The sequence below is a fragment of the Myotis brandtii genome, unplaced genomic scaffold (genome assembly GCF_000412655.1).
Source record: "Myotis brandtii unplaced genomic scaffold, ASM41265v1 scaffold3075, whole genome shotgun sequence".
In the NCBI taxonomy this organism is placed as follows: domain Eukaryota; kingdom Metazoa; phylum Chordata; class Mammalia; order Chiroptera; family Vespertilionidae; genus Myotis; species Myotis brandtii.
The window spans coordinates 25987-40588 of record NW_005361763.1 but is presented as its reverse complement, the minus strand read 5'-3'; the positions used below and the strand labels follow the sequence as shown (position 1 = coordinate 40588).

The following is a 14602-nucleotide window of genomic DNA, read 5'->3' as shown; positions in this document are numbered from 1 at the left end:
CCAGGGAGCGGGCCTAAGCCAGCAGATGGACATCCTCCGAGGGGTCCCAGACTGCAAGAAGGCATAGGCCGGGCTGAGGGACCACCCCCCGCCCCCGAGTGCACAAATTTTTGTGCACCGGGCCTCTAGTATATAATAAATGCCCAGTGACCTTTACCACATAACAACCAGAATGACCAAGGACCAGACAACCAGCCAGTAGCTATGACGAGCACTGACCCAATCGCCAGTAGCTATGACGAGCACTGACCCAATCGCCAGTAGCTATGACGAGCACTGACCCAATCGCCAGTAGCTATGACGAGCACTGACCCAATCGCCAGTAGCTATGACGAGCACTGACCCAATCGCCAGTAGCTATGACGAGCACTGACCCAATCGCCAGTAGCTATGACGAGCACTGACCCAATCGCCAGTAGCTATGACGAGCACTGACCCAATCGCCAGTAGCTATGACGAGCACTGACCCAATCGCCAGTAGCTATGACGAGCACTGACCCAATCGCCAGTAGCTATGACGAGCACTGACCCAATCGCCAGTAGCTATGACGAGCACTGACCCAATCGCCAGTAGCTATGACGAGCACTGACCCAATCGCCAGTAGCTATGACGAGCACTGACCCAATCGCCAGTAGCTATGACGAGCACTGACCCAATCGCCAGTAGCTATGACGAGCACTGACCCAATCGCCAGTAGCTATGACGAGCACTGACCCAATCGCCAGTAGCTATGACGAGCACTGACCCAATCGCCAGTAGCTATGACGAGCACTGACCCAATCGCCAGTAGCTATGACGAGCACTGACCCAATCGCCAGTAGCTATGACGAGCACTGACCCAATCGCCAGTAGCTATGACGAGCACTGACCCAATCGCCAGTAGCTATGACGAGCACTGACCCAATCGCCAGTAGCTATGACGAGCACTGACCCAATCGCCAGTAGCTATGACGAGCACTGACCCAATCGCCAGTAGCTATGACGAGCACTGACCCAATCGCCAGTAGCTATGACGAGCACTGACCCAATCGCCAGTAGCTATGACGAGCACTGACCCAACCTTGCTGTCAGCACTCTAACATCCCCGAATCCCATTCACCTGCACCCCGGAACCTGACAGCCTCCCAGGAGAACCATTCTTTGCATAAATCTGCCATTGGTCAGCTTGCTGTCCGCGCCCTGACAGCCCAAAATCCTGTTCACCCGCAACCTGGACCCTGACAGCAGGTATTAACAGGATCTGCAGAAGGAGAGGTTGTTCTGATTCTAAGAATTTATTTGTCCCTGTCTGACACTGGCCTCCCATTTAAATTAATTAGTTTCCCGTGATGCCAGCATTTGCGATGACAATTAATAAATCACAAGGACAAACTTTAGACAGAGTAGGAATATTCCTACCTGAACCCGTTTTCGCACATCTTCAGTTATATGTTGCTTTCTCTTGAGTTCGAAGAGCGTGTGATGTTAAAGTTGTAAATACTTTATCCCAAGGGAAATTAGTCAAGCACTCTGAAAGTGTTTTTACTCTTAATGTGGTATACAGGGAGATATTAGAATAAGTTTAATCACTTTATCAGTCATTATCTGCATCAGTGTTGTTTTTATATCATGAGTTTGTTGTTGTTATATCATTTTATTATTGTTTATTTATTAATAAAATTATGTATTATTTTCATATACATTGTACTCATTTCCTTTTATCTCTCACACTTTTATTATAGAGAAAGGGCAAATAGCAATATTCAAATATTTCCTCTAATTCCCTTTCAATGTGCACGAATTTCGTGCACCGGGCCACTAGTCCTATATAATAAAAGGGTAATATGCAAATTGACCCTAACAGCAGAACGACTGGGAATGACTGGTCACTATGACACACAATGACCACCAGGGGGCAGATACTCAATGCAGGAGCTGCCCTCTGGTGGTCAGTGCGCTCCCACAGGGGGAGCTCTGCTTAGCCACAAGCCAGGCTGATGGCTGCCAGCACAGTGGTGGTGTTGGGAGCCTCTCCCACCTCCTCAGCAGCACTAAGGATGTCCGATTGCAGCTTACTGCTGCTCCCTGCTGATAACTGGACATCCCCCAAGGGCTGCCGGGCTGCCAGAAGGATGTCTGACTGCCAGCTTGGGCCTGATCCAGGGAGCGGAAGGATGTCCGATTGCAGCTTAGGTCTGCTCCCTGCTGATAACTGGACATCCCCCAAGGGCTGCCGGGCTGCCAGAAGGATGTCTGACTGCCAGCTTGGGCCTGATCCCCCAGGGAGCGGGCCTAAGCCAGCAGATGGACATCCTCCGAGGGGTCCCAGACTGCAAGAAGGCATAGGCCGGGCTGAGGGACCACCCCCCGCCCCCGAGTGCACAAATTTTTGTGCACCGGGCCTCTAGTATATAATAAATGCCCAGTGACCTTTACCACATAACAACCAGAATGACCAAGGACCAGACAACCAGCCAGTAGCTATGACGAGCACTGACCCAATCGCCAGTAGCTATGACGAGCACTGACCCAACCTTGCTGTCAGCACTCTAACATCCCCGAATCCCATTCACCTGCACCCCGGAACCTGACAGCCTCCCAGGAGAACCATTCTTTGCATAAATCTGCCATTGGTCAGCTTGCTGTCCGCGCCCTGACAGCCCAAAATCCTGTTCACCCGCAACCTGGACCCTGACAGCAGGTATTAACAGGATCTGCAGAAGGAGAGGTTGTTCTGATTCTAAGAATTTATTTGTCCCTGTCTGACACTGGCCTCCCATTTAAATTAATTAGTTTCCCGTGATGCCAGCATTTGCGATGACAATTAATAAATCACAAGGACAAACTTTAGACAGAGTAGGAATATTCCTACCTGAACCCGTTTTCAGATATGGTCAGTTATATGTTGCTTTCTCTTGAGTTCAAAGAGCGTGTGACGTTAAAGTTGTAAATACTTCATCACAAGGGAAATTAGTCAAGCACCCTGAAAGTGTTTTTACTCTAAATGTGGTATACAGGGAGATATTGGAATAAGTTTAATCACTTATCTGTCATTGTTTGTATCAATGTTGTTTTTATATCATCTTTTTGTTTTTATATCATGTTTTTATAGTTTTTATATCATGTTTTTGTTGTTTTCATATCATGTCTTTGTTGTTATATCATGGTGTTATTGTTTATTTATTAAATTTAAATATTATTTTCATATACATTTTACTAATTTTCTTTAATCTCTGACACTTCTATTATAGAGAAAGGGCAAATAGCGATATTAAAATATTTCTTCTAATTAATTCCCTTTCAATGTGCACAAATTTGTGTACCAGGCCACTAGTCTAAACTAGTATATATAAAAGGCTAATATGCTAAATGTCCGACCGGTCACTTATAACACACACTGACCACCAGGGGGCAGACGCTCGACGCAGGAGCTGCCGTGATGCATACTGGCCATTTACAGAGAAACGGCACTGGGGACCTGGTGCCCACAAAGCAACACTCGGCTTCCCCCAAGTGGGACATAGGCCCTGCCATCACCCCAGAGCAACACCCCACCAAATTGCAGCCCACGCTCCCAAAACCCCATGGTGCAAAATGCAGCCCACAGCCCAGCCTGGAAACGGTTGCTGCGGGCGCCAGGTAATGACTTCATGTAGCAGCGCCCAGCTTCCTCTCCCTAGCGACTAGCCTCCTTGGAGTTTCTTCAGCCCAGGAACACGACTTGCTTCATAGCCAGGTGGAAACATTTTACACTTTAACCAAATGTCTGTTAAGCATTTTCCCATGCCTCATCTCATTTGATCTTCACAGAAGTCCTGGAGAAGGTAGATAAAAGACTCAGTGGAATTCTATTTTCTTTTCATTAGCCGGAAAACAGAGCTTTAGAAAGCTTAGAAACTTGACCCGACTAAAAAGAAGCAAGAAATGGTGGACCTTGAAAATGACTTCAGGTTTTCTCACTGTGCAGAATATAGTCAAACACTGCTGCAGTTAAATATTTTCCCTGTATGATCTACAATAATAATCTGCTTCATGTTGATATTTACTGCTGTGTTGCTGACAATTACCTGAAAGAGAAGTTGGGGTGCTTCACTGGGCTGGAAAATGTTTAGCTAAATCAGAAAGCAGGTCTAATTAAGCAAGTTTATTATATATATATATATGGCTAAGTTGATTCGTGCATGTGCATTACATATAAAGCTCTCACTGGCGCCAATCACGTGTGTATTTTCATCTGTCATTGTTGATCATGAATTTGCTTGACAGTTCTATTATAGAGAAAGGGCGAATAGCAATATTAAAATATGTCTTCTAATTAATTTCCTTTCAATGTGCACGGATTCGTGCACCAGGCCACTAGTGCAGCCATGAAAAAGAAGGAACTCTTATCTTTTGTAACAGTATGGATGGACCTGGAGATTACTGTGAAATAAGCCAGTCAGAGAAAGACAAATACCATAAGATCTCACTTATATGCGGAATATAATGAACAAAATAAACTGATGAACAAAATAGAAACAGAGGGCATGGATACATGGAACAGACTGTGCACCTGTCAGACAGGAGGAGGTTGGGGGGACTCAATGAAAGAAGTTAAAGACATTAGCCAGAGAACATATATGCATAACCCACAGACACAGAAAACAATGTGGTGATAGCCAGAGGAGAAGCAGAGACAGGGGTTGGGTGGAGTTGGGCAAAGGAGGGGAAAATCGGGACATCTGTAATAGTGTTATCAACAATAAAGCTAAAAAAACTAACTTTAAAAAAAACAGATGCCCTTGAAATTGTTTTAATCAGATTTTGTTTTTGAAATATCGCTCAGTACTTCTTATAAGAAACCCCAGCCGAAACTGGTTTGGCTCAGTGGATAGAGCGTGTCGGCCTGCAGACTGAAGGGTCCCAGGTTCGATTCCGGTCAAGGGCATGTACCTTGGTTGCGGGCACATCCCCAGTAGGAGATGTGCAGGAGGCAGCTGATCGATGTTTCTCTCATCGATGTATCTAACTCTCTGTCTCTCTCCCTTCCTCTCTGTAAAAAATCAATAAAATATATTTAAAAAAAAAAAAAAGAAACCCCAAAGGAAAAATTTACTACCAAGGAAAGTTTTGCTTTCTTTGAGAGATATTCACCTGTCTTTCTCTTAGATAATATTATGTAAATGACTACATACTCTTTTCACTGTGACAGCCAGAAAGCTTAGAGCCGTATCTGAAGCTCTTGGGCCCTTACTGCCTGCACATTTGTGTTCTCTTCCCCTACCTCTCATGATTATGTTCTACTGGTCTATGTATTTTCTGAATCACTTCTTTATTCTTATTTATATTTTAGAATTATTGTTTCTGTAGTATTGTCCTTTAAAGCTACTTCAGCCATTTATGGAATAAGATACAATCTAACTAACCAAACAAAAATACACAGCATAAACACCACAGCCTCGTAATGAATGAATCATGCAGATGCAGTCCCAGCAAGCCACCAAAAATCACTCTTTTGCTGTAAACCTAGTCAGATGGGGCAAGAAAACCAGATGGCACAGGAAACCTCTCTGTGCAAAGAAAGAGCAGCTGAAGAGCATGGAAGGCCCTTCCTGAATGAGCAGAGCACAGTTAGGGCAGCCAGTGCCAGCAGCAGCAGAGAACTGGAAAGTGTCAAGCTCTGGGAAGTTATGGACTGGATCGAGGCTAGAGGGAAGCCAACTATAATCCCTGAAATACTATTAGAAAATAATTGAACTTACTACAAATATTTTTTTAAAACTACAGAAGTATATTTATAATTCCTCCTTTTAAAAAATAACTAAAATTAAAGATAATTTTGAAAGAACTGGAGACTTCTGCTTTCAATCAAGATGAAGTAACAGGAACTAACTTATCCTCCTGCCTAAAGCAACCCTCTCCTTCCAACAAAGAAAAAAGAGAAAAATATGGAAAACACTGGTTAATGAAACTGTACATCAATCAAACAAGGAGAGTGATTGTTTAAAAAAGTGTGTAGGCCACAATATAATGAAGGAAAATCCAGGCTGAGCCCAGCAAAGACCTTGAGTTGAAGAAACAGAGCTGAGCCCTGGCCAGTGTGCCTAAGTGGTTGGAACATCGGCCTGTGTACCTAAAGATTTCAGGTTTGATCCCCAGGCAGGGGCGTGCGAGAGGTCACCAATCGATGGATATGTCTCTCTCACATCAATCTCTCTCTCTCTCTCTCTCTCTCTCTCCCCCTCCCTCCCTCCTTCCTTCCCTCTCTTCCTTCCACTCTCTCTAAAGAAATTATCAATGGAAAAAATATACTCAGATGAGGATAACAAAAACAACAACAAAAAAAGAGACAGAGCTGTGAGTCTAGAAAGAACAAGACAAATAGAGGTTCTTATATTATATGTGAAGTGCTAAATATTAGTTGAAGGTAGACTATAAGTTAAAGAGTTGCATATGGGTATTCACTGCAATTCATGTGAAATAGCCAAATACTGAAGCAAACTCAGTCTATCAACACATGAATGGATAAGCAAATTGGTATATATTTATACAATAAGATCTAATAATAGAAAGAAATGACATGTTCATACATACAACAACAAAAAGAATCTTAACCCCGGCCAGCATGGTTCAGTGGTTGAGCATCGACCTATCAACCAGGAGGTCACGGTTCAATTCCTGGTCCGGGCACATGCCTGGCTTGAGGGCTCGATCCTCAGTGTTGGGTGTGCAGGAGGCAGCCGATAGATGGTTCTCTCATTATTGATGTTTCTATCTCTCTCTCTCTCTCCCTTCCTCTCTGAAATCAATTAAAAAAATATTTAAAAATCTTTAAAAAATTATACTGAGAGAAAGAAACTAGACAACAGCACATATGGTATTACATTTATATAAAACTCTGTAAGACACAAATTAATGTACAGAGTCAAAAAAACAGATTGATGGTTGCCTGGTGGTGATGTGGAACAGACAGATTACAAAGGGCACAAAGAAATTTGAGAGTGATAGATTACAGTGATTGTTTTTACATATGTAAAACTTAAAAAATTGTACACATTAAAATATGTGCAATTTATTGTATATAAACTATTCCTCAATAAATCTGTTTAAAAAACAATTCTGGACTTAAATAAGGTTAAAGACCAGAAATATTTAGATTACCTATAGTGCTCTGGCTCCACAGAGTAAAAATAAAAAAGATGAAAGCTAGAATAAAATATCTATAGTTTTTAAGGGTTAGAATAGATTAGAGAAACTAACTACTCAAACACTTTCTTATTAGAAATAAAAGAAGTCCCAGAAAAGTATAGTGACTTGCCCAAGGTATAACAACTAGAGTTAAGGGCTTACTAAACTGTTTAAGATCCATAATGGTAGGGATTATATTACTTAGGTCACCACTGTATCCCTTCATACCTAGCACAATGCCTGGGACATAGTAAAAGCTCAATAAATATTTATTAAAACGGAGAGTGAAAAAGAAGATAAAAGGCAAGAAAATCTCCCTTACAATATGACTGAACATTTCTCCCTAACTTCAATTCTCCAATTTCTAACAAAGATGAAAAAATTAAGCAGTGCCTTTAATATCACAAATATAAGAGAATAAATTATCGTCTATATTTTTAGCTTACTGGATATTTTATTGTATCCTAATGCTTAAAAATTTCAAATTCATGTTACCAACTTTTAAACAAGCAGAATAGAAAATACTCCATTCTGAAGATTAGTGACATTTTCAAATTTAAGAAAATTAAGGAAAAGTACTTACCAAAAATTTCTCCATTTTTGGCATATTCTGTCACAAGGTACATGTTTTTGGTCCCCATTACCTACTGATAAATAATTCCATATTAGTCTGACAGGAAAGAATTGCAATTTGCCACAATATTCTAGAGTTACTTACTTTAAAATTACTAATAAAAATGTCAAAGTTATGAACAATTCAGAAGCTGGCCAAGTTTACTAAAGACAGTATCTTTATGCTAACACTTTGGTGAAAAATCTAGATCCCTTGCTCTTTCAAGTATGGTCCACGGACCAGCATCAGCAGCACTGCCCAGGTGTCTGTTAGAAATGTAGGATCTCAGGCTCCACCCAGACCTACTGACATAGATCCACTTTTTTTTTTTTAATGTATTTTATTGATTTTTTACAGAGAGGAAGGGAGAGGGATAGAGAGTTAGAAACATTGATGAGCGAGAAACATCGATCAGCTGCCTCCTGCACACTCCCTACTGGGAATGTGCCCGCAACCAAGGTACATGCCCTTGACCGGGATCGAACCTGGGACCCTTGAGTCCGCAGGCTGACACTCTATCCACTGAGCCAAACCGGTTAGGGCCAGATCCACTTTTTAACAAACTCCCCAGGTAATTATTATGCACATTCAAGTTTAAAAAATGCTAATGTAGGTAACAGGAGTTTTGAAGATTAAGTTTTTACCACCTCCTCACTGACTTTTCTAGCCCCGTGTTATATGGTATTCTCTGATCAAGGAAAGGAGAATAAAATACAGCTCAGTTATGCCTGTAGCCTAGCAAACCTGGCACAATGTGATATTCCTCCTACAATACTTTAATACTGTAACTTAGTATTATTATTTTAAAACATTGCTCAAAAACTCTTCATAACTCCACTGCTATATACATTTTTATTTAAATTAGTTTTTCTAGGTTCAGAAAAGCCTGTCATTGTCATAAACTTGATTTTTTCAAACTATACTGAACCAAAAGGAAATTAATTTATAGATTCAAAGGAGTGAGTTTTAGATCGCTTCTCTGTAACTATCTGTAGAGAGCGCCTGGGAGAGCACCTGAGCAAAGGTCGTCAGCTGAGTCCAGGGCGTTGGCAAAACCACATCCTGGAAACATACCTGGCCAAAGGCAAGAATATTGTCAGTCCTGACCTATAGCTCAGTCAGGCCTGACAATTACGAGAAGCCACAAGAATGAAGAACTGCAGCTTGATCTTTAAGCATGATTTCACATAATTTCCTTTGTCTTAAACTCTAATAAAACTTCCTGGTATTATGCTGTATATAATAAACTAGCTCTGGGTCACTGTCTCTCCATCTGAGAACAGTGTCCTACCTGGTCCCAGCTTTACTTACTGTCTCTGTGTCTGTCTCTTTTCCTCAATCCCCAATCGCCCCTACTCAGGACTCGTTCACTCTCTAGCCTTGCTGGTCACGGCTGAAGAACCCCCATAACTATCTACCGTTTTATAGACTGGCACATGCTAATAGCATAAAATTGAACTGCTATCTACTGAAAGGCTAAAGCAAATTTGCTCTAACATGTAGGAATAAGACTTCATAGGCCAGAAGACTAAAAGCTACCTACAATTTGGGACTAAACAAATCAAACAGCAAATCATTTAGTTCAAATAAGCATAGAATTATCATGTGAAGCCTCATATTTTAACCTCAGTATGGCTTAGGTCCATTAGAGACTTCTAAAAATGTGATTATTTTCTTATAAGTATCCTCTTTAGAAATTTTTGTTTTTAAAGCAAAGGGAGAAATATTCTGGTATACATTTGACCTAAAAGGTCCTCTATAGTTTTAGAACTTCAGGAATTGTTTTGAGTGGCACACCATAGTCTCTCATTTTTAGCTAATGATAATGCTAATGGTCCCCACACCTCTTTAACTGCAAATTTCTACCAATAAAAAGTTGTTTTGCCAAATACAGATATGTATATACATATGCATGTACATGTATATAAAATTTGTATATGTATTTATGAATATACTAGAGGCCCAATGCACGAAATATGTGCAAGGGGCTTGGCCCTCCACCACCACTGCGGCTGCCTCTGCCTCCGCATTGCTGCAGCTTAGTCTGGAAGGTCGTCCAGAAGGTTGTCCGGTCTAATTAGCATATTATGCTTTTATTATTATAGATCCATAAAGAGATACAAATTACATACTCATGCCACTGTCTAAATACTTTAGGTACATTAAAAAATGCACACAAGAAGATAAATCTACAAAATACACATAATTAGAACTTCTGATATTATCTTAAACCCCAATGGATACTTATGCTAACCCATTTCACTGCACACAGTAGTGTGCTAAGACCAGGTCTCTAAGGGGGAAAAAAAGTCCTGACTACTTCTGTGGTGTATATACTCCTACCATTGCTGACTTTGAGCTACTAACATGATATTATTTGCAAAATTTCTGAAAATTTAACTATCAGCTCTCACCAGCCAGTACAGCTGAGCCTAGCACTAAGTACACACATCATACTTGGGAGATTAAAGTCATAGTCCAGCATACTGTAACATTTTAGTTTGAAACTAGTTTTCCAATATAAAAAAATTCTACAAATTAATAAATAAAAATATTACAAGCATTTGGTATTACATTACTATTCCTAAACGAGAATTACTATTTAAAAATCTGAGAAAAATTTTCCTTTTAAAAAACATAGCTTATACTTAAAATGGGTGCAGTTTCATTTTATGAAGAATTATATCTTAAGGTGTTTTTTTTAAAAAATGGCTCATTGACTTTATCTGATAAAAAAAACCTAAACAAAATAAGATTTGGCTCTAGGTATTACCAAGTATGCCACTAACTAATAAATTATTTTCAGCCTTTGTATTTCATAAAACAGTAACAGTATTATTTTTTTAAATAAGCAAAACTCCAATGTCTTCATTAATGGTGCCACCATCAAAATCCAGCAGGTTTAGCCCTGACTGGTTTGGCTCAGTGGATAGAGTGTCAGCCTGCGGACTGAAGAGTCCCAGGTTCGATTCCGGTCAAGGGTACGTACCTTGGTTGCAGGCATATCCCCAGTAGGGAGTGTGCAAGAGGCAGCTGATCGATGTTTCTCTCTCATCGATGTTTCTAACTCTCTATCCCTCTCCCTTCCTCTCTGTAAAAAAACAATAAAATATATTTTTTAAAAAATCCAGCAGGTTTAAGCACACAATCACAAATATACAACTATAAGCTTTTAAAATAAATAACTTACAGTCTGAGATACAACTCAGACAATTAAGCTACTAGTTTTTATTTTCTTAATTTTTTATTTGAATATAGAAAGATGGATGTACTCAGCTTAATAAAGTATAACATTATCTTTTTATTTACATTGAAAAACGAACATAAAAGAAAAAATGATGATGCAATATAGAGAACTGAATGTGAGAAGCATGGAGAGTTGTAAGGTTAAGTCATACCTGATAAAGTCTGATCATGTGAGGATGGTCTCACATTATCATTATTTGTGCTTCTCAGTAGGTTTTCTCAAGATTCACTGCATCCAGCTGAGATTTATCTATAATTTTTATCGCCACCTGCATCCTATATAAAAATAAATACAATTAGTATAGAATGGTTAACATTTTCCAATTAGAATCTTTTTTATTTTTATTGATTTTAGAGAGGAAGGGAGAGGGAGAGAGAGATAGAAACATCAAAGATGAAAGAGAATCATAGATCGGCTGCCTTCTGCACACCCTCTACTAGGGATCAAGCCCGCAACCGCAACCCGGGCATATGCCCTTGACCAGAATAGAACCTGGGACCCTTCAGTCTGCAGGCTGCTATCCACTGAGCCAAACCGGCTAGGGCTCCAATTAGAATCTTTTTAATAAATGACATCTGAGACTTTGCCCGTAGGTTTGTTCCTATGACAATGATGATAGCTAAATTAAATTCAATGCTTATTCATTCAACAAATATTTCTTAAACATCTACCACATGTAAGACAGTGTGGTAGATTTTGTTTGGGAGTGTCTTCAGTGTGCTATGAAGAATAACCCAGCAAAGTTACTTTAATAAAACATATTTCTCTTTCAATACAAATGTAGTGCCTTTATACTCCATTTATAAATTAAAGAAATAAAATTTCAGCAGTTTCAGCTAGTTATTATTCCACCAAAAAGCACTTATAAATGGTCAGCCAAGTAGAAGACAATTTCTATTGTACTGAAATAAAAATTTTCTAGAAAAGCAAGTGATATGTTCCAAAGACTATAGACCTAGCTTTCTAGCAAAAAGCTAAATATAAAGTATCAAAATCCATCTCCATGAAATCATGCTCATTGGATTAAATTTTGTTTTAAAAATCAAAGTGCAAAAACTCAAATGTTACTAAATTTTGGCTTTCTTAAAATGTGATCTCTTCCTGTCATAATTAAATAGGAACCCAAACCACTCCAAGGTTGATAATTTGAAGGAGTGGCATTTGAAGGTGAATAGCTAAGAAATCAGAAGTCAACAATCATGTACTTTTCCCATGTAACCAAAAAAACCAAAAACCTATTTTTAAAAATTACTAAATATTTGGTTAGAAAATAAGCCATTCTGACTTAAGTAAAATTTTCTGATAATTAGCACCCAAATGTAATTATAAGTTCTGAAGAAAACTCTAAAATGTACTTCATAATTCTATGTACATATTCTGAACATAATTCAGTTTTATGTTGTTTCAGGGTAAGTTTTAATATCAGTTGTTAAAAATATGTATGTGCTATAACAGTGCAAGACCCTTAAAAGGTATCCAAGAAAATAGGTCTCAGCTTGTCAATTCCCTCACACTCCTGTATACAATGAGTTGTTTATTCCTTCCATCCGGCTACTCTGTCCTTTATTAATGCTACTGCAAGGTTTACTTCTTACCTTTCTATTTCTAATTTACTGTCACAGCTTGTTTCCTGATTTGAATTACTTGTAACCCATACAAGAACTCAAGTTCCGCCCTAACCGGTTTGGCTCAGTGGATAGAGCGTCGGCCTGTGGACTCAAAGGTCCCAGGTTCGATCCCAGTCAAGGGCATGTACCTTGGTGCAGTCACATCCCCAGTTGGGGGTGTGCAGGAGGCAGCTGATCAATGTTTCTCTCTCATCGATGTTTCTTACTCTCTATCCCAGTCCCTTCCTCTCTGTGAATAATCAATAAAATATATATTTAAAAAAAAAAAAGAAAGAACTCAAGTTCCCAAGGGAAATCAGATTACTAAACTTCCCCTTACCTCCTCCCTTCCACTCTCTCTAAAAATCAATGGGGAAAAAATATCCTTACTCCTCCAGTAAGGATTAAAAAAGCGAAAAAAAAGCTAGGAGTAGATTAAGCAATCTCACTATAGTCACATTATTTATCATTACAAATTTAATCTAAATTGCTAACAGAAATTTTTTAAATATATTTTTATTGATTTAAGAGAGGAAGGGAGAGGGAAGGAGAGGGAAACATCAATGATGAGAATCATTGATTGGCCGCCTCCTGCACGCCCCCTACTGGGGAAGGAGCCCGCAACCTGGGCATATGTCCCAGATGGGAATCAAACCCGCAACCCCTCAGTCCGAAGGCCGAGGCTCACTGAGCCAAACCAGCTAGGGCGTAACAGAAATTTTAAGAGAGAAATCTGTGACTTTGGTCCTGATGCTAAAAATTGTCATATCTGGGTTACTTCAGGATCCATAAGGGAGGGCAAAAAGTGACGATGATGCAATGACATATACCCCTTTCTTTTTGGAAATGGACTCCATACAAAAACAAACAACAACAACATCAACAAAGCAAAAAACACAGTTAAGCAAACTTCTTAGAAAAATCACTCAGGTTTTCCAATGCCCTTTACCTTACACTGCCATTCTGAAAAATAAAAAGGTCCTATGTTATTCCATATTCAAACTCTAGTACATCCACCCTAATATGGGGAAACACTTAAAAGGATAGAAACTGGAAAAAACTAAACTGAAAAAAGAATGCGATTCCAGAACAATACAATGGGCAAAAACACCAGGTTTTATTCTATAGAACAGTTCTGTTTCCACCGTTTTTCTAACGTATTTAATTTGCATGCCTTGAAATAGAGACCCTGAGGCCGTAGGAGCCTGGAAGGAAGGGGGCGGTTAGGTAAGAACAGAGACTTGTGAGGAAATGTGTGCGATGCATTAGAATGTGCAATGGGGGGTGGGGGGTGCTGAATCCACCGCTGGGAAGCAGCGGAGGCTCTGCAAGTGCAGAGCGGAGTCTCCCGCGTTGCAGGGAACGCGTGTGCACAGCCAGGAGGCACACGTGGTAGAGCAACAGCCCGGGATAAGCAGGGCCCAGCCACCAACCGAGGTGACCGTGGTCACCAGTTGCACTGTCTGGAGCAGCGGTTCTCAACCTGTGGGTCGCGACCCCTTTGGCGGTCCAACGACCCTTTCACAGGGGTCGCCTAAGACCATCCTGCATATCAGATATTTACATGACGATTCATAACAGTGGCAACCTTACAGTTATGAGCGGCTGGCGGCGTCCCTCACCTCTGGACGAGGTTCCGCGAGGCCACCGGGGGTGGCGCAGGGAAGGCAAGGCCCCGGCTGGTCGGGTTTCCAATGGGACGACACTCGGTCCAAGTGACCCGACCCCGACCCCGACCCCCTCGGCGCTCACCGACCGCCTGCACCTCCTGGGTCCTCAGTCCCTGTACTTAAAGGGCCAGAAGGTTGAGAACCACTGGCTGGAGCGCTAGATCAAAGCCAGCCTGCCACCAAATCAGAGATACTGTCGGGCAACAGGAGGGAGAGATGACAGCGGCCATCCGGGCATTCGCGGCCACCAGGGTCCCTTCCTCGCGGAGCCGTGGGGGCGCCGAGGTCACGGGGACGCGCGATGCCCCGTCTCCGGAG

General features: G+C 40.9%; 1 protein-coding gene across 2 annotated transcripts in view; it reads right to left on the bottom strand.

Annotated features, from left to right (window-relative positions):
• The window catches only part of DCUN1D5 (DCN1, defective in cullin neddylation 1, domain containing 5), a 67925-nt gene extending 56637 nt beyond the window's left edge, over positions 1–11288 (bottom strand). Inside the window, exons 1-2 of one of the 2 annotated variants that reach the window (XM_005869914.2) lie at positions 11159–11288; positions 7731–7794 (exon numbers count right to left, since the gene is read on the bottom strand). In XM_005869914.2, the coding sequence (XP_005869976.1) occupies positions 7731–7788 (58 nt within the window). In that variant the 5' untranslated portion in view covers positions 7789–7794; positions 11159–11288. The remainder of the gene's footprint in view (positions 1–7730; positions 7795–11158) is intronic. The other variant, XM_014542629.1, reaches the window with a different exon arrangement.
• Between the last annotated feature and the right edge of the window lie 3314 nt (positions 11289–14602).